At 35.6% G+C, this 21,193-nt stretch overlaps 1 protein-coding gene across 1 annotated transcript in view; it reads right to left on the reverse strand.

The window, feature by feature from the left end:
• The window catches only part of LOC136837856 (DE-cadherin-like), a 66,715-nt gene that overhangs the window by 12,589 nt on the left and 32,933 nt on the right, over positions 1-21,193 (reverse strand). The window contains 13 exon segments of the mRNA XM_067102742.1: positions 301-1,098; positions 1,101-1,305; positions 1,579-1,773; positions 2,470-2,610; positions 3,220-3,414; positions 4,160-4,263; positions 4,266-4,354; positions 4,996-5,165; positions 8,438-8,587; positions 8,864-8,954; positions 9,457-9,555; positions 16,533-16,743; positions 17,356-17,517. Of these exon segments, the coding sequence (XP_066958843.1) occupies positions 301-1,098; positions 1,101-1,305; positions 1,579-1,773; positions 2,470-2,610; positions 3,220-3,414; positions 4,160-4,263; positions 4,266-4,354; positions 4,996-5,165; positions 8,438-8,587; positions 8,864-8,954; positions 9,457-9,555; positions 16,533-16,743; positions 17,356-17,517 (2,610 nt within the window).

Here is a 21,193-nt window from a genome sequence, read left to right on the forward strand (position 1 = left end):
ATATTTCAAAATTGATAAAATTAATAGGTATCCCTTGCACCCGAAAATATATTTATGATAATAAATCATAATAAAGGTACCATGACTCATTTTGGACGCGATCTTTCCAGCAAATATTAAATGAATATCTATAATACTCAGTTCAGATTGCACTGTAAATCAGATCACTAGTAGTAATGCAATCAAGTACAGCGGTCCTACTTGCCATACTAAACACAGAAACACGTAAAGTATTTATCTTTCAGGATCATAAATAACCAAACAATAATACAGTACAGTACAGAAAACAGACACACTTACCTAAAAAGCAAAAGAGACTGACTAGGATTATGATGACGGACTGCTGCCCTAAGACAACCCTCGAGGTCTGGGGGGCATCACACAACTGTACTGGCCCAGAGCCATAATCTGTGGCATTCAGATCATAAAGAAAATCGTTGTGACGCATTTCCAAGATACATCCTGAGAAAGAAGCAACTTTTGGAGGTATCAAGTTCCACCTATAGGACGCAGATAAGGTGGCAAAACTGGGCATGGGTGCCAAGCCCCCAACCTGAAGAGGGCCTTGGACGTTGAGGAGGAAGCTGGGGTACATGGATATATTTGGATAGGGGACAGAAGTCTTGCACGGATCACCAGAACCATCGGTCGAATTGAATCCGCAGTCAACCACTTCAAATGTCATTTCCTTCTCCTTCCAGATGACAATGAACTGGAATTTTCGGTTGCTATTTTTTTCGACCGGGATCGAGATCTTTTTGGTCCCTGATCCCAGTTCGATGTAAGTCACCAGGACCCAGTTCCTGAGAAACACGTACATGAAGTCCTTGGGATAGTCCTCCCAAGGTATCTCCACGATTGGCCCCATATACAGGAGAATGCCGCTATGGCTATTCGATATGAACGATATGGAAAACGTCGCATTGTCACACACTTTCAAGGGTTCGTACCAGGCGAAGCTCTTCTCGAACCTTGCGTTCTTGAGTTCACAGCGAGGTCCATAATTGTGGTCGTCTATACACTGGCACTTAAGAGTGTTGTTGATGACCCCACAAGTCCCTCCGTTGTAGCAGAATCCACTGAAGCAAACGGAGGGCAGGGTTCGAGCTCCCCGCAGTCGCAGGTGTATTCGTCAACAATGTCGACACCCACCATAGTGGCAGTGCTGCTCGCAACGACCAGAGGAGCAGTGAGGTTTGGTCGCACGCTGTGTTGGCAACTTCGCCCACCGCAAGGGGACTTAGACTCATAGAGACAGGCGTTTATGTCCACCATGACGATGTCAAGGCCAAGGGCTTTTGAAACCTGGAATGTCATGCGATAAATGATTATGTAAAACATTGTGCACATCAAATTGTATGTGAATATTCAGTATGAACAGTCACACACACACACACACACACACACACACACACATATATATATATATATATATATATATATATATATATATATATATATATATATATATATATATATATATATATATATATATATATATATATATATATATATATCAGCTAAAAGCATGCCATTGTGTCAACCTATCAAATCAACAATCACGAAAATTCTGATCACCTGCAGTCTATTTTTCATGAAGAGCCCATCCAACCTCTCGGCAGTGTAATAAGGCGACCCATGGCAGTTGTACCGGATTTGAACTCCACCTTCGACGTCTTGCATGTTGAAGACGTCGACGTTTTTCGGAGGAATTTCGTGAATCCTGGCGATCTCTTCCCTCAGGCGCTCGTACAGCGTCTCCCCACCTAATGCCTATTTCAGACGGGGGGGGGGGGGAGTTCTAAGGCCCTTTTGATTCATAAATGCAGCCAGCTAAATGTTTCTGAATTAGGGGTTCCACGTACGTACATTAAATCAATAAGAAGACGACTCATTCAGCTCACACCGATCAAATGATATACTCAGAAAAATGAAGCATTTTCTGTACCTAACAAATTCCTTAATGGGAGGATCAAATTTATTATAATTTAGATATTTTTCAAGCAAATACATTAAACTGATAATATGACTCATGGAGTTCCGGCAGATCAGCTGATACGCTAAAAAAAAAAATGGTTTGAGTTTCTCATAAATTTCCCGATGAGAAGATCAAATTTATTATAATTTAGGAGATGCCTTTCATCATAACAGAGCATTTTGAGTAAGAAATAATTATTTACATTATAAATAATAACATGTATCTATTAATTATTATTATAATATTATTGCAAAGTCACCTTTACAATAGGACTTCAAAAGTATTTTACTGAAAAATGAGTTGTGCTTAAACCATTACTTTATAAGCTATTATGGTCATACGTGAAATATTTATTCGTAATAAATATATTCTATCAATGATGCGTAGAATTACAATGTTATTTTAAAAACTAGTTTATTAATCTAATGTTAGCTTAAGTGAAAATTAAATGATGTGAAAATCGTCACAAAAACAGTCAACAGATGTTTCACCTTATTTGTCCTGAGCATTTGTTGAGACTTGACATCGGCAAGTGTGAGTGACCCCGAGTTCATAACGGAGCTAAAATTGAGGTCAACCACGTTGATGCTGACCTCACCTACAGCTGCCTCCACACGTAATATGTCGTACACCTGTTCACGGTAAATTAGGAGGATGTCAGTGTATATTTCTGAAGGTAATTTGGTGAGAATACTATGTCCATATACACAAGCTTTAGAGGGCATGAAGGCCAGCTGCAGGAGCGAAGGTTTTGTTAATTTCTGTAGATAATCTGATAAGCATTTTAACATGTCCATACACACGAGCTTTAGGGCGACAGAAAGGCCAGCTGCAGGGGAGAGAGTTTTGTAAATTTCTTTCTTAAGATAATTTGTTAAGAATATTAACATGTCCACACACAAGCTTTTAGGCGACATTGAGGCCTGTTGAGGGTTGCAGAAAGGAAGGTTTTAACGGTACGTGTAATATGGTCTAGACTTGGGAACAGAATAAAGGAAGGTTTTAACGTGTAACGGTATCTTGGGAAAGGAAGGTTTTAACGGTATTTTAACAGTACGTAAAGGTTTTAACATGGTCTAGACTTGGGAACAGAATAAGAGAGAATAAGAGAGAATATCTGGGAAAGTTTTAAGGCTTGCAGGAGAGAGAGTTTTGACGATACGTGTAATATGGTCCAGACTTGGGGAAGTGAGAATAATAGAGGATAAGAGAGAAAACATTTAAAGGCTTAACGGGCTTACCTTCACCCTGAGCAAGTGCAATCCGGCAGGGGTTCCTTTGAACATCGTGATGTTGCCACTCTTCCTGTCCACTTTGAAGTAGTTAGCAACATTGGACGAGGTCGTTTCATCCACCTCGAATATCTTGTCATCCAGGTCGAAGTCATCCAGATCCGTCATGTAAACAGCTCCGATAACCATCGATGGGAACTGTCCCTAGAATGACGAAGATGAACAATTTTACACAAACTTGTTATTATTTAGGAAAAAACGCGTTAAAGTCAAGTAGTCTTCCATCATCCAGTAATCAATCTTCCTTGTTTCCATTTAGCTTCACAACAATAATTATCATTATTATTCAGAAGATGAACCCTATTCATATGGAATAAACACACATGGGCCACTGACTTGAAATTCAAGCTTCCAAAGAATATAATGTTGTTCATTAGGAAGAAATAAGAGAAGGTAAATGGAAATACAAAAAGAAGAGATCTCACTTATAAAAAGAAAAAAATAAATTAATAAATTAATAAATACATAAAGATGTATTAAAATGCAAAGAGAATAGCACTGGGGTAGTAATGCACTGCATCTTTGCCTGAACTATTACACGACATCCTCAGGGAGACTGTTCCATAGTCCAACGGTGTGAGGAATAAAGGACTCTGGAACTGAGAAGTTCGACAGTGAGCCACATTTACTGGATATTGGTGCTGCTGTTCAGCGAATCTGGTTGTCCTCGGCAGATAAAGCGGCTCAGGGATCAATTGAGAATGTGAAAGATCTCTGTTAAAATACAACTTATGGAAAATTGACAAACAAGAGACCACCCGCCGATAATCTAAGTCTTAACTGCTGATATTAGGGAACAGAAACCTAACATCACGAACCACTCTATCTAAAAGAGACAAGTCTCTAGCAGAAGTAGACATAAAAAATACAACACAAAAGTTGACTGTACCTGGTAATTGTAGACCTTAATCTCGCTCCTCCCGTCGGACATTGGAGAATCGTTCTCGTCCCCGACCTCTAGGGTGAGGAGACGGATGCCCTCCGCCCCGTCTGATCTTGGGTCACGAAGGGAAGGGGAGTACACACCTTCTGTTCCTCTCGGTCCAACGACGCCACGGGAATCAGGCGGTACGTGGACCTTCCTCTGAAATGGGAAAGGTAAACAGAGATACTTGTTATATACACATCAGCATTATAGATTCACTTCATTCTATCTCTGTATTTCGAGTAAACCTCGTCGTTTTCAAAACATCTTAATGAATATGTAACCATTTAGAGCAGCCTGCTTAAACAGAGCTTATGTCGAGAGAGCAAGGAACTTCAGGTAAACAAGGTTTGTGTGTGTTTGTCAGAGAGAGAGAGAGAGAGAGAGAGAGAGAGAGAGAGAGAGAGAGAGAGAGAGAGAGAGAGAGAGAGAGCATCAAGGTGATTAGACGCCTTTTCTTTTATTCCCCTCCCTTTTTAAACCAGTGTTAGGGTCACGGATCACAAGAAGAGTTAATGATTATTGTTATTATAATTATGACTTCTGGAGTAATACAATTTTACTAACTTCAACTGAAATGTAACAAAATCACTACTTTGTTGAAATAACAAACAGGAATACATCCATAACTACTTTATGAAACCCATAGATTTCATATTACATAATTTCGTTTTTCATTAATTCATAAAACCTAAAAGTTTCATATAAAGACGTTGTTCCATCTTTGGCGAACTGTTGAAGCGTCGACCCAACTCTTCGCTATGAAATATTTATCATCAAGAGACGAATGCCACACTTACCCACCAATCTGGAGACTGAACTTCTCCAGCCAAGAAACTGGAGTCCCTGGGTCAAACTCCATGGTGCAAGGACAGCCATGGTCACCGCCATCAACATCGTCAAGCTTTATGACTAAGGATTCGACATCTTCGGGGGGCAGGTTTTCCATGATTTTGGCGTAACCGTTCTCCTGCAGTGGACGAAAACAAGTAAATTTGTTAATGGGGTCAAATGCAAACTGCAAAATCTAGTTCACAGTTTTCTAACACTGTCGTTGAGGAGAATTCCTGTTTCATTTTATTGAATTATTATTATTATTATTATTATTATTATTATTATTATTATTATTATTATTATTATTATTATTATTATTATTATTCAGAAAATGAACGCATTCATATGGAACAAGCCCACCACAGGGCCACTGACTAGAAATTCAGGCTTCCAAAAATATGGTGTTCATTCGAAAAAAGTAACAGAAGGTAAAGGAAAATACAGAAAGAGGAGATCAGTTATTATAAAACAAATATATTAACATATAAATAAATAGATAAATAAAAATGTAAGTAAATTATTAAAATACAAGGAGAAGCAGCATAAGGTGATATATGTAAGAGGTTAGTAAGTGTTCTGTAAAAGGACTTGGCAATAGTTTTTGATTTGTAGTTATACAGGAATAATATTTTCAAAGCTTCTAGCTACATTCATTTGCCATAAATTCATACACTTATCTTTAGGAAAAATAATTAATTTGTCAAATTCATTCAAAACTTATTGATCGATCTTTGTCATTTCTGAAGTCATAAAGTTATATCGTTGCGCATGATTATAATGAATGAGATACCCAAACAAGTACAAGCTCCAGTGAAAGCATAAAATATGACTATATATTTCTACATAACACAAGGCTGCTGTTTTGCTCATCCTTGATCGCCAAATCGGAAATGAGGCTTCCTTTCCTGAAGTCTTCATAAACATTAGCTGTTCCAAGTACTTAAGCAAAATCTGTTTACCTGCATATCAAGCACATTTGTTCTGATACCTCTTCCACACTATCTTGCTGGTATTTCCTCGGCTTCTCCTCCTCCTCCTCCTCCTCCTCCTCCTCCTCCTCCTCCTCCTCCTCCTAAACTCTCAATTTTTGTTACCCTATTTCCCTCCACTCTCTACACGTGAGCTAACCAGCTCATAACACTTATTCATCTTTTCACCTAAGCCAACCATTTTATTACATCTTTTTCGTATCCACATTCCTTAGCCTTGCATTAATTCCTGATCCAGATATACTATGAAAATCAACCATTGCAACAACCACAACTTTCTCTGTGTTATATCTGCCATTCAGATACAAATATCTCTTATTCAAGGCCAGCAATCTTATAACAGAATGTTATCGCACCATTTGTAAGCGCAATACTTGGATATTACCGCCCAGATGTTTCATTTAGAAAAGAAGAACTGAAAACTGAAGTGGGTGCATCTAGCTGCAGAAAGGACGCAGCAAACACCCTTCAGCAATGCCTTCAGTGCAACACCTGGCGTGCACTGACGGCACTACAACCCCGTGGTTGAAGGTACATGATGTCTACTGGAAGATGTTTTATGAGAAGAATGTCTAGAAAAGTGGTTCGGTGAGAAGGGAAGTAAGAATATTATACAAATCTAACCACATGAAAGGCAAAGCTGACATAAACACTTCTATGACGTTCATAATGAAAGAAGAATTTTGTGTCAAGAGAATCACAGATCAACAAAGGGAACTTGTCGGTAAAGCTGTTTACGAACAGGTACAAAAGCAAAGGGTTAGTTAACGTAACAACGAGATTATAAATACGAAGCTGCAGGATGAAAGAGTTGATCATACATCAGCATATATGATGAATGCAACAGTTAATGTCAAACTTTGGAAAAAAAAATAATCTAAGTCTGATGACAACTTTATTAAAAATACTTCACGGAGAAAAAGTTGGTCTTTAGGGATGTAAATCCGGAGAGAAAGGTTAATGAGCAAACTGATCTTTGAACAACTGACAAATGAAGAGATACTGCTGAGAAGAGTTCAATACAGTCCAGTGTTGATAAAATGAGGATATCAAAGAGGCACGGTATATGGAGGGTAGTAGACAGGCAAATATGAATGTAACAGAAGAGCTGGAGGGATTAGTTTTAATTCATGAATACTTATGCACGTAATATGAGGCTATAATTAAAATTTTGGAGAAAAATATAGACACCGTAGACTGAAGTAATAGAGTGGCTTACAAAGTTCATAAAAAAATGTAAGAAAGGCAGAAAGGTTACAAAAACAGACATGAGTAAAAGCTACTCCTCGAGATATTGTTTAAGAAGTAGAGGTGGCTTCAGGAATAATAGTGGATATTATGTTAATTAGTATACTTGGGAAGACGTTGCTAGGGGATCTGATTGAGAACATGGGATATGATAGAGGGACTGACAGAGGAGAAGCATTGCAGGTTCAAGAGGGTAGAGCGTGTGTGGAAGAAGCTCTTTTGGCCAAATAATTATTTGAAGTTTGAGATCAAACGGATCTAACCATATACGTACTACATGGACCTAGAAAAACACATATAATACTGAGAAGAATTCTTTTGTGATATTGCTGAGGATGTAGTTTTATGTGATGAAAGTTAAGATAATGTTAGATTATGCAAACGATAGAATGACTTATTTGGTGTAGACCCTGGTCTTAGGAAAGTGTTATATGTCTCTGCGGTTTATATACATATCTAATATCTATGGGTGGAGTGATGTCGAAAATTAGAGGACGTATAGGATATGGATACAAAGCTACGGGGCAGAAAAAGGAGTCTTGCACGACCCACAGAATGGTTTGATGCTTGCAAAGAATGCGGCATTATTATTATTATTATTATTATTATTATTATTATTATTATTATTATTATTATTATTATTATTATTATTATTATTATTATTATTATTATTATTATTATTCAGAAGATGAACCTTATTCATATGGGAACAAGCCCATAGGGCCACTGACTTGAAATTCAAAGTTCCAAAGAATATGGAGATTTGGAAGAGAAACAGCAGGACTCAGCGAAAGAGTATGAAAGTATGTGTAGGTGGAGAAAGATGAAAGTGAATGTGATCAAGAGTACGGTTATTGAGGTGAATGGAAACCAGGAGATGGAGTAACAAATGTTAATATGGATGGCGACAGAAATAGTGCTGTTGATTCTCATTTGTATGTGAGAGTAATGTCACGAATTGTGGCGTGATTAAGGTAGTGCATCCCGGAATAGTAAACCGTGGACATTTGACAAAGAATTTGTTTGTGGCCGTGTTTAAATTAGGAGAGAATGGTATTATAGGCTACGTGTGATGCGAGATGCTTGTAAATGAGGTTTATGTGTATCTCAACGGAACAGATAAATTCATCTCAGTTTCGAGAAAGGAAAAGTGATTCTGTACAGCACTCACCGGCAGATGTATGTGCGGGTGGTTGTCATTGAGATCTTGTATGACCAGATGAACGGTGGCGGGGTCAGCATCATGACCTCTTCCTCCTTCGTCGTTGGCTCTCGGATACAAGGTCATTATGCCCTTCTTAGCAGACTCGCGATCCAAGCACTGAAGGCATAAAAATTCACGGTTTTATAGGCAGCTCTCGCTCATTGTAAAATGGAGGAAGAAGGAGGAGACCTCTTTCCTCTTTTGCCTTTAGCTCTTTTGTGGCTGAAAGTTCGGAAAGGGAAAACCGCATTAACATCACAAAAACAATTCGTGCTCACATCTGTTCCCTCAAAATAATGGCATCAAACTGACATCTTCTCTACTACAAATATTAAAACTCCCCACAGCAGACAGGAAGTGTTTGGAAACATAACCATAAATTTAGATACTCACTCCCTTCAGCAACAAGCCTCCAGTCTTGCTGTCTATGGTGAAGTTGTGGAGCTCGATTGGAGACAGGTAATACAGCATGTTTTGGTCGACACTGTTGGGTAAGTCCGGGTCTAGTGCGGATACCTGAGAAAAAGACATTAAAAAATTTTGTTTATCAAGTATCGATAGCCATGAAAAATGACAAGATACAAGCCTCCTGTCATTCAGCCTTGTGTTTCTTACAATAAACGTAGATCATCATCTGTTACCCTAGGTTGCCTCCACACTACAGTAAAACGTATAAAAAAATAACTTATCGCACACACATCACAAACAGGTTGAATACAAGTCAACGACTTATTAGTAGTTGTAACCAACGGTTATCCAGCATTTGCTAAAGATTCGTTCTCCATTTACGGTCGTTGACTTGTTTTCAACTTGTTTGTGATATGTAAGCGATAGGTTGTTGACGTGTGTTTATGACATGTTTGACTGTGGTGTGGACTCATTCTTAAATAACACCTAGAGGTAAACCCCACCCTCCATTAACGAATACACCACACCGCAAACAGGATTATTATTTGTATTATTCTAATTGATCTCTCGATACTTACTGGTCATAAAAGAAAATTGCCCCTGGAGAAATAGGAATATAATTATAAGAACATCTGTTAATGTCAGACGACACTTCAATAAGGATTTGTTCTCTGTAACTGTTCGCGATCAAAAATAAATCAGAGTCTCGAAAAATCGTTTGAATACTGACAACAAGAATGATATTCTCTGTTAACCTTTGATTAATACCAGAAAGTAAAGCAGACCTCTTGACGGCATTAGCTGAACAGCAAAAACAAAATAATACACACTAGATGAACACCTACGACTTAATCATAATTTAGATCTCTATATACGTGGCAAATGTCAAATATAATTCCCAATATCTTATATGGGTAGCTGTATGTGCTCAGCAACCCCATCTTTCAGTGTTTATGCTAATTATTCTACTTTATTTATTGGTAGTTGTTACTGATTATATCAAGGCTAAACAAAAGACAAAAATTTCTAAAAGGCTGAAGTACAAAATAAGATGTTACAAAAGTGCGGAAATTATTGAGAAAGACAGAATATGTAAGGAAAACAAAGATGAAGGTTATTGAGAAAGCTGAGTGTAAGACTAAAACAAGCTAGATGAAACACGGAAATTATTGGAAAAGGCTGAGATAAGACTATAAAAAAACAAGCTAAATGAAAGCACAAAATTATGAAGAAAGTCTGAAGTACAAGACTATAAAGAAAATGAAGCAAGATGACAGCATAGAAATTATTGAAAAGGCTAAGTACAAGACTGAATTAAAACAAGCTAGATGAAAGCACTAAATTATTGAAAAACGAAGTACAAGACTATAAGAAAAACGAAACTAAATGAAAGCAAAGAAACTGAAGAAAGGATGAATTACAAGACTATAAAGAAAACGAAGCAGACAACAGACAGAAATATTGAGAAAGGCTGAATTACAAGACTATAAGGAAAATGAAAAGAGATGAAAACACAGAAACTAAGAAGAAAGGCTGAATTAAAGTCTGAAAGGAAAACGAAACTATATGAAAACACAAAAAGTGTGAAGAAAGGCTGATGTACAAGACTGTAAGGAACACTAAGCTAGACGAAAGCACAGAAATGATTGAGAAAGGCTGAAGTACAAAACTATAAAAAACGAAGCTAGAAGAAAGCATGGAAATTATTGAGAAAGGCTAAAGTAAAGGTCTGTACAAAAACAAAGCAAAATGAAAGGAAATTATTAAGAAAGGCTGAAGTACAAGACTATAAGGAAAAAGTTTCAAGAAAGCATGGAAATCATAAAAGTCTGTAAGGAAAATGAAGCTAAATGAAAGCATGGAAATTATTAAGAAAGGCTGAAGTACAAGACTATAAGGAAAACAAAGCTAAATGAAAGCACGGAAATTACTGAGAAAGGTTGAAGTCAAAGACTATAAGGAAAACAAAGCTAGGTGAAAGCACAGAAATTATTGAGAAAGGCTAAAGTACAGCCTATAAGGAAAACAAAGCTATATGAAAGCATGGAAATTATTGAAAGGCTAAGTACAAGACTAAAAAAATGGAACAAGATGAAAGCATGCAAAATTAAGAAAGGCTGAAGTATAAGACTAAAAAACGAAGCTAGACGATAGCACAGAAAATTATGAAGAAAAACTGAATTACAAGACTATAAGGAAAACGAAGCAAGATGAATGCACAGAAATTATTGAGAAAGGCTGAAGTACAAAACTATAAGAAAACTAGATGAAAGATGGGTGAAAAGTTGAAGTACACGACTAAAAGGAAAACGAAGCTAGATGAAAGCATGGAAATTATTAAGAAAGGTTGAAGTACAAGAATATAAGGAAAACTAAGCTAGACGGAAGCGCGGAAATTATAGTGAAAGGCTGATGTACAAGACTGTAAGAAAACGAAGCTAAATGAAAGCATGGAACTTATGAAGAAAGGGGGAAGTACAAGAAATAAGGAAAACAAAGCTAGATGAAGACATGGAAATTATTAAGAAATGCTGAAGTACAAGAATATGAGGAAAATGAAGCTAAATCAAAGCATGCAAATTATTAAGAAAGGAGGAAGCACAAGATATAAGGAAAACTAAGCTAAATGAAAGCATGAAAATTATGAAGAAAGTCTAAAGCTAGACTGAAGGAAATAAGAAAGACTATAAGCAAGATGAAATGAAATTATTAAGAAAGGCTTATACAATAATACAAGGAAAATGAAGCTAAATCAAAGCAAGCACATTATTAAGAAAGAAGTACAAGAATATAAGAAAACTAAGAAAATGACAACATGAAAATTATGAAGAAAGACTATACAAGTCTAAAGGAAAACAAAGCTAAATAAAAGCATGGAAATTATTAAGAAAGGCTAAAGTTAAAGACTATATGGAAAACAAAGCTAAATAAAAGCACAGAAATTATTAAGAAAGGCTGAAGTATAAGATTAAAAGTAAAACGAAGCTAGATGAAAGAACAGAAATCATTAAGAAAGGCTGAAGTACAAGACAATAAAGAAAATGAAGCTAAATGAAAGCACAAAAATTATTAAGAAAGGCTGAAGTACAAGACTATAAGGAAAACGAAGGTAGATGAAAGCACGGAAATTATCGAGAAAGGCTGAAGTACAAGAATGAAAACATGAAAGCACAGAAATGATTAAGATTCTGTATATGAAAACAAATTAGATGAAAGCATGGAAATTAAAGAAAAAGTCTCTATGGAAAACAAATATAAATGAAACCACGTAAATTATTAATAAAGACTGAAGTACAAGACTATAAGGAAAACGAAGCTAAACGAAAGCACGGAAATTATTGAGAAAGGCTGAATTACAAGCTATAAGGAAAACGAAGCTAGATGAAAGCACAGGGAATTATTGAGAAAGGCTAAAGTAAAAGACTATATGGAAAACAAAGCTAGATGAAAGCACGGAAATTATTGAGAAAGGCTGGTACAAGACTATATGGGAAAACGAAGCTAGATAAAAGCACGGAAATTACTGAGAAAGATTAAAGTAAAAGTAATATGGAAAACGAAGCTAGAGAAAATACAGAAAATATGAAGAAAGGCTGAAATACTAGACTGTACGGAAAACGAAGCTAGATGAAAACACAGAAATTATTAAGAAAGGCTAAAGTAAAAGTCTATAAGGAAAACGAAGGTAGATGAAAGCACGGAAATTATGAGAAAGGCTGAAGTACAAGACTATAAGGAAAATGAAGTAAGATGAAAGCAAGGAAATTATGAAAAAGTCTGATGTAGAAGAGTATAAGGAATACAAAAATAGATGAAAACACACAAATTATTGAGAAAGCTGAAGTACAAGACTATAAGGAAAAGGAAAGCTAGATGAAAGCTCGAAATTATTAAGAAAGGCTGAAGTACAAGACTATGACGTTGCTAGATCGCATGGAAATTTTCTGTAAAAGCTATAAGGAAAACTGCTAGATTGCTCTTCTCGAACACGGGCTGGATGAAAGTCGTTGAAATTATTGTGAAAGGCGATGATAAAGACTTTCAGCCGGAAGGTTGAAAGCTTATTAAGAAAGTCGTATTTGGAAAATAAAACTAGATGAAAGCACGGAAATTCTCAAGACTGAAAATGAAAGATGAAAGCAGAACCCAAGACTATAAAGGAAACAAGCTAGATGAAAGTGGATTATTAAGAAAGGCTGAAGTACAAGAGTGAAGGAAAACGAAGCTAGATGAAAACATTCTATATGGAAAACAAAGCTAGATGAAACCAAGAAAGGCTGTCCCAAGACCATAAAAACGAAGCTAGAAAATCATGGAAATTATTAAGAAATCTGAAGTACAAGACTATAAGGAAAACTCTAGATGAAAGCATGGAAATTATTAACTTGAAACTCCACGAAAAATGAAACGATGAAAGCGGAAGACATCAAGAAAGTAAAACGTGACTATAAGAAAACGAAGCTTGAAGCATCAACTTATTAAGAAAGGCTTAAAATAATATGGAAAACAAAGCTAGATGAAAGTAACTGTGAGAAAGGGATCACAAGACTGTTCATAATGAAATTACTGAAAAGGCTCGTTTTCAAAGCAGATGATGAAAACGAAGCTAAAAGCACGGAAATTAATGAAAAGGCTAAACGTTCAATCCTAGATGAAAACTTCAAATTATTAACAAGAAATGATCTAAAAAACAAAGAACGATTAACCATTGATCCATTAATTAGAACTGGTCTTGCTGGTAAAGGGTCGAATAGATTTATTGGAAGACCATGGACCCTCTGCTGCTGGTAAACATATGTCGATGCAAGTTGTTATGAAGAAAGGCTTTAATCAAGATCATTTAAAACGAAGCTACTTTGCTAATTTGAAAGTTTTTTTTACTAGACTAAAAATAAGCAAGATGAAAGCATGAAATTATCCTCTTTCTGTATTTCCCAAACTACCTTCTGCTAAAAAACTGATTTCGAATGAACAAATGTTATTAGGAACAATCGTTTGCCAATTGTTCCCTTTAGTAGGTTGTTTATAAGAAAACTGAAAAAAAGTAGAAAGCAAGAAAAAATCCTTTTGTTTTTGTTTTTCTTGCTGGCTGAGAGACAAACGTATGAGTGGATGGTGTCAAGACCAAAGAAAAATTATGAAGTCAGGTCAAGACAAGCATATGAGAAGGAGACGAGTCAAACTCGACTCAGAAACAGCACCTTTCCCGAAGGTGACGTTGCATTCTTTTGGACGCGAAGGTGGTTGTCGTAACGACTCTGTTGTGGAGTCAGACGGCTTGTGGAACTGTGTCTCAGGACCTGAAACAGAACCCAAAGAAGAAGTTGCTGTATCAGCTCCGTTTAGATGTCCTGCAGTTTTAATGAAATTATGCTGTTTGAAAACTTCTGTTGGTTTGTTGATGTATTTATTATAGAGTGAACTGCCTAAACGCAACAGCAACAACAATGTTGCTGCTCAATAATGATTTGTTAAATGGATTTATGTAAAATTTACTAAATAATAAAAATAAATTTCTAAATAAATAAATAAAAAAAAAGTTAACAAATAGATTTGGAGTCTGATACTTACTTTTTTTATCATTTTAAAACCAAATTTTTTCTGATTAAGTGAATTCCTGATTAAATCTGACACCCTCTCGTTCAGCTTGAAAACATTTTTGAAAAGAAAATTAATTTTAAAAGGCAAAACTAACTTTTGGTTTTGTTCTGCTTCCCCCAATTTGTTTGTCACCTCTTGTCAGTCATTACTGCCCAATTGAACTTTTTATTTTTGGAAAGAACCTGTCGAAAACTTCAAGAAAGGCTAATGATCTAAACAATGAACAATTAACCTTTGATCCATTAAATTTCAAGTCAATGGTAAAGGTCGAGTTTTATTGGGACCAGATCCATGGTATTATGAATATGAATTCTTCATCTTTACTTTGAATAATAATAATTTTTCTAAACTGAATAATAATAATAATAATAATAATGAACACTAATATTAATTGGAAGCTAATAAAGTAATGGCCCTGTGGGATAATTCCATATGAATAGGATTTTTATTTTCTGAATAATAATAATAATAATAATAATAATAATAATAATAATAATAATAATAATAATAATAATATTATCATTATCATCATCATCATCATTATCATCATCATCATTTGATTAAATGATAGCTAAAACTGAGAATGGACAGCTGATATGGCTAGGTCACCTAACGAGAAAGGATGAAAGTAGAATTGTGAAGTGGAGGTGGGATTGGACACTTGATGGATGGAGATCAAGAGGTAGACCACGTAAACGCTAGAGTGATTAAGTACAGAAGATCCTGACAAAGAATAACTTGCCAAAATTGAACAGTCAAGAAGAGAGGGAGTTTTTGAAAACAGAGGAGAGTTGAGGAGACGACAGATCCCACTGACTGACAGTCTGAAAAGCCTTACTGGGAGCGGAAGTAAGAAGTAAGTAAGTATGGTATTCATTTAACATTTACCACGAAAAATAAATATATACACAATTCTAATTAGTTCTTATAAAATAAACAAATACGTGCATATTCAAACGAGAGATTTACATAGAAGAAAGATGGAATAAAGTTCAAACAGAACTCCAAATTCACTAAGCTTACTGCTTAACTCTAGTAGAAAATCGTTGACCTTACAATTTCTAACGCTTAATGATGCATAGACGATGCAGGTGGTAATCAGTAATATTCTCATGATATCGAAACAATTGCGAACGAAATGTCAAAACAATTCCTTATTACAATTATGATATGAATACAGTACAGTTTACTGTATATGAAGACAATAATGATATTTTACATCAAATACATCAAATATAAAAGTATTTTCACGAAACGTGAAAATACTGAAAACCGAGTTTCAGGATGATGCTGTTTACACTAAAGATTTTCTAACAATGTCCAGTGATGATATTGACAAAGAATGGAAACAAAAGCACTGATTACAAATCAAAACAGTATTTTAAATATCATCTTATATTAAGTACATAGAAATCATTGTAATTCAGGAAGACTTTATAATGAAATCTGGGCTGCCAAGACAAGGACTGGGGCACTTCCGGCCACTCAGCGCTTAAGACAATGAAAAGAGGCAGTTGGAGTGGTTGGACAGCAAGATATAAGAGATCCAGAAAAGAAAGGCGATGATGCACAGTGCTTTACGGGTAGAACTAGGAGAAAACCCCCACCATTGCATTAAAAAATAATAGATTATTATTATTATTATTATTATTATTATTATTATTATTATTATTATTATTATTATTATTATTATTATTATTATTATTATTCAGAAGATAAACTCTACTCATAAGGAACAAGCGCACAGGGGCCATTGAAATTCAAGCTTCCAAAGCAAATGGTGTTCATTCGAAAGAAGTTACAGAAGGTAATGGAAAATACAGAAAGAAGAGATCAGTTGTTAGAGAAATAGATAAATTAGGAAATTAGTAAATAAATAAATAAATAAAATGTAAGTAAATTATTAACGCAAGACTGAAAAGGAAGAGGGAATGGAAGTAAAGTAAAAGGCTACAAATTGGGTATAGCAATGGGCTGATGGGACGCTGCAAACATTTTCAAGTAATGCTCACAGTGCACCACATTAGGTGCACTGTCGGTACTACCCCGCTACGGGTGATGATGCGGGAAGAACGCAAAGGTAGGAAGGCAGGAAAAGAAGAAAAGTAAGAGAATAACATGGTAACTGTGGCTACCTACATTTCGGTCGTACACGGGATGGTCATAGTCCAAGACTTTGTTGACAAGGATCTCGCCCGTTACTTCGTCGATTCGGAACTTCTGCTCCCCGTTGCCTTCCACGATCTGGTACTCGAAAAGGTTCACTGGAGAGAGGGAAAAAAGGAGGTAAATTAGGACCTTTCAAATTGAGCGTAGCTAGGGAAGATTTAATTAGAAGCCATTTTTTTCTGAGTACTGTCGCTCGTTACCTTAAAGATATTGTTTCCTATGATGATATTTCAGAGGATGAAAGGAATATTTGAATATGCCTTTCAAATAAGTCTTTAAAACTTTATCATTAAAACAGTTATGTTTGCAGGACAGTAGGCATTATTGTTAGGGCTACCTTTTTCATATTTATAAAAGATGATGGCTTTAGGTGTCTCTATAAAGAAAAAAATATATGAAGGTTAAATAAAGTTCTACATGTCTCGCGAGAACTAAAGGTTCTAAAACTTCTTAACTCTAACTACATCGGGAATCTCCTCCCTTGTGCTCGTCCTAACAGACCTTCCGCTCTACGCTTGTGTAAAACAGACTCAGAAAAAGAACATTCACATCAAAAACAATATTCTTAATGAGGCCTCCAGCTGTTGTGTAAAACGGACTCAGAAAAAGAACGTTCATAACAAAAACAATATCCTTAATGTGGCTTCCGGCTGTTGTGTAAAACGGACTCAGACACTGAATATTCCTAACAAAAACAGCATCCTTACCGACATCAGAGTCCTCGACGGCCAACTTGACTCCCGTAGACTTTCCAACCTCTCGATTCTCCGGCAGTTCCACCTCGTAGATGCCGTTCAGGTGATCGAAGACTGGAGGAACGTCGTTCAGGTCTTGCACCGTGATCCAGTATATTGTCATTCGTTCGTGACCTGCAAAAAAAATTAAAAAAAAATCGCTCGTGACCTGCAAAAAAAATGAAAAAGCGCTCGTGACCTGCAAAAAAAAAAATAAATCACTCGTGACCTGCAAAAAAATAAAAAATCGCCCGTGACCTGCAAAAAAAAAAAAATTCGCTCATGACCTGCCAAAAAAAAAAAAATCAATTCGTTCGTGACCTGCAAAAAAAAAAAAAAAATCGCTCATGATCTGCACAGAAAATTTGATCATGACTTGCAAAAAAATTTGCTCGTGACCTGCAAAAAAAAAATTGCTCATGACCTGCAAAGAAACCAATTCACTTGTGACCTGCAAAAATTTTGCTCATGACCTGAAAAACTGCGCTCATGACCTGCAAAAAAATTGCGAATGACCTGCAAAAGGAAAAACAATTTGCTTGGGACGTGCCCCCCTAAAAATCGCTCGTAACTTGCAAAAAAAATCTCGCTCGTCACCTTTAAAAAACCAAATTGCTCGTACCCTACAAAATATTCTCTCTTTGCCTCCCCCCCCAAAAAAAAAAAATACTCGTAACCTTAAAAAAATAAATTGCTTGTTACCTGCAAAAAAAATGCTGGTGACTTGCAAAAAAAACTTACTTGTGACCTAAAAAAAATTCTCCCCTGACCTGCAAAATAAATTTGCTTGTGACCTGCAAATAAAAAAAATTTGCTCGTGACCTAAAAAAAAAAATACTGCTCATGAAATGCCGAAAAAGGTTCGCTTTTGACTTGCAAAAAAAAAAAAAAATTGCTCATGACCTGCAAAAAAAATCGCTCGTGACATACAAAAAAAAGATAAGCAAAAAAAAAAAAAATCCTTGGGACCTGCCAAAAAATAAACAATTCACTCGTGATCTGGATAAAAAGCAATTTGCTCATGACCTGCAAAGAAATACAAATTTGTTCATGACTTGCAAAAGAAAATAAATTCGCTTGTGACATGCATTAAAAAATTCACTCATGACCTGCAAAAAAAATCGCTCGAGACCTGCAAAAAATATCACTCATGACCTAAAAATAACCAATTTACTCATGACCTGCAAGAAAACCAATTCGCTCGTGACCTGTAAAAAACAAAACAATTCGCTCATGAACAGCAAAAAAAATAATTCTCTCGTGACCTGAATAATAAATCCCTCGTGAAAAAAAAACAATGCACTCATGACCTGCAAAACAAATTCACTCATGGCTTGCAAAAAAAATTGCTCGTGACTTGCAAAAAAAATCGCTTGTGACCTGGAACAAAAACCAATTCACCCGTGACCTGCAATATATAAATTGTTCATGACCTGCAAAAAAAATTCGCTTATGACCTGTAAAAAGAAAAAAAATGCTTGTGACCTGCAAAAAAACGACTGCTCATGACCTGCAAAAATACCAACTAGCTCGTGACCTGTAAAAAAAAAAAATGCCAATTCGCTCATGACCTGCAAGAAAAATTTGCTTGTGACCTGAAAAAAAATTCCTGGTGACCTGCAAAAAAAAGTTTACTCTTGACCTGCAAAAAAAACCAATTCACTCATGACCTAAAAAATAGGGAAGACAAGATGGCTACATGAACTGCTTTGGCAAGGAGGGTTATCATCACGGCTCCCCGTGCGAGGATGTGATGGGAAAGGTCATTTCGTTACCCCTCTCCTTCGACTCTGAGCTTAACAAAAGGGTGTTGGGTAATGGTGGAAATTATAAACTATTTGTAGGTTTGTATGAGCTGAATACGAAGTATCTCGGGAGTGTAACAAACGGCTTTGTAGAATGAGAGAATCCAGTGACATCTGCAACATTTGAACAAAAATAGAGACTTTGAAACATCCTCAGAGTAGCATGAGTCTTGAAATGGACATAACAAATCCACGGTTATGAATGGGTATAAATGTTTACAAATAAATCTCTACAGAACAGCTTTCGGGAAAGCTCTCTGTAGAATTTTATTTTTAAATACATTTGTACCCATACATAGCAGTGGAGCTGTTTTTCCAATAGAGACTTTACTCATGGAGGAGAAAATAGAGGTTTAGTCTATGAAAGAGATGAAAAGGCATTTTAACCTGCGAAACATAGGAGAAATTATCCGTGTGCTAACCTGTTTTGTAATGTGCCTGAGACAGAAAGACTTTCATGGCCGCATAAGCAAAGAGAAGTCTGTTTGACAGACTGTCTAGAACGTGGTTTGACAGTACAGACGTGATCACCTATATTTGTAAGATTTTTCTAAAAACAGGTTGCCTTGAATTGATAAGAATAAGATTTTTTGCATAAAATAAGTGAAAATTCATCATCAGTTGTGTGAATATTTTACCTATCAATTGAAATATACGAAACTTTCTTACAGTGGTATTGTGTAACTTTGCACTTTCATAGAGCCAAAACAGATTGATCGATTTAAATAAAAATACAAATAAAAGTACAATGATAGGTTTTAGTTTTCTGTAGAAGAAAACTATTGAGCCTGCTTTGTCTGTCCGTCCGCACTTTTTTATCCGCCCTCAGATCTTAAAAAGTACTGAGGTTATGTTGATCATCCACCCTCCAATCATCAAACATACCAAATTGCAGCCCACTAGCCTCAGTAGTTTTTATTTTATTTAAGGTTAAAGTTAGTCATAATTGTGCTTCTGGCAACGATATAGGATAGGCCACCACAGGGACGTGGTTAAAGTTTCATGGACCACATTTTTTGCTTGTTACATTTCAATTTACAAACAGATATAGAACTCAAGTGTCCCAGTATCCGTGCATTTATAATTTAATTTCCTGCTGAATTTCGGAAATTTTATCCTATAATAGAAAAGAAAAAGATGAAAAACTTCTAATTGCAGTATTTTGAGGCCATCGTTTTCTGTGGTCAGCGAATTTCATAGTTAGGGTGTAACTGATAACAGTAACCGTCATAAGGCACAATAATGAACCATCGCAATCACATTTTAACAATTGTGTAATGAATAAATTAGATTATATTCATCGCATTGTTCGGGAGTTAATTATATATATATATATATATATATATATATATATATATATATATATATATATATATATATATATATATATATATATATATATATATATATATATATGAACAGTATGTAGAGTCTACTGGTCATTAAATTACACACACACACACACACATACATATATATATATATATATATATATATATATATATATATATATATATATATATATATATATATATATATATATATATATATATATATATATATATATATATAGTCATGCAATCATATCTGAGCTGCATTGAGCGTGGGACCTGCAATTATAGTAACGTAAGTGGGCTATTACTCAAAAACGAGAAATTCAAAATGAATTCCTCCTCCTCCTCTCTCTCTCTCTCTCTCTCTCTCTCTCTCTCTCTCTCTCTCTCTCTCTCTGTCTCTCTACTTCTGTCTCTTTACCCCACTAATGCACACAGTTATTCTCTGTGTTACTATTCTATATAGATATCTTGAGGCAGAGTGACGATTTAATCTTGTGACAGCCCTGTCAACAAAATCACTTTCATAAGAATCATTTTTCGTAAATATAATCTTCACTAATCGCATATAACGTTAATTACACCGTACAGTTATTGACAAAGCCAGATTATAGTGTTGCCTCTCCATTACTGAATAACTATACCATATCCGGTCTTCTTAATTTTACACAC

This window comes from Macrobrachium rosenbergii, unplaced genomic scaffold (genome assembly GCF_040412425.1).
Source record: "Macrobrachium rosenbergii isolate ZJJX-2024 unplaced genomic scaffold, ASM4041242v1 13875, whole genome shotgun sequence".
NCBI classification, from domain to species: domain Eukaryota; kingdom Metazoa; phylum Arthropoda; class Malacostraca; order Decapoda; family Palaemonidae; genus Macrobrachium; species Macrobrachium rosenbergii.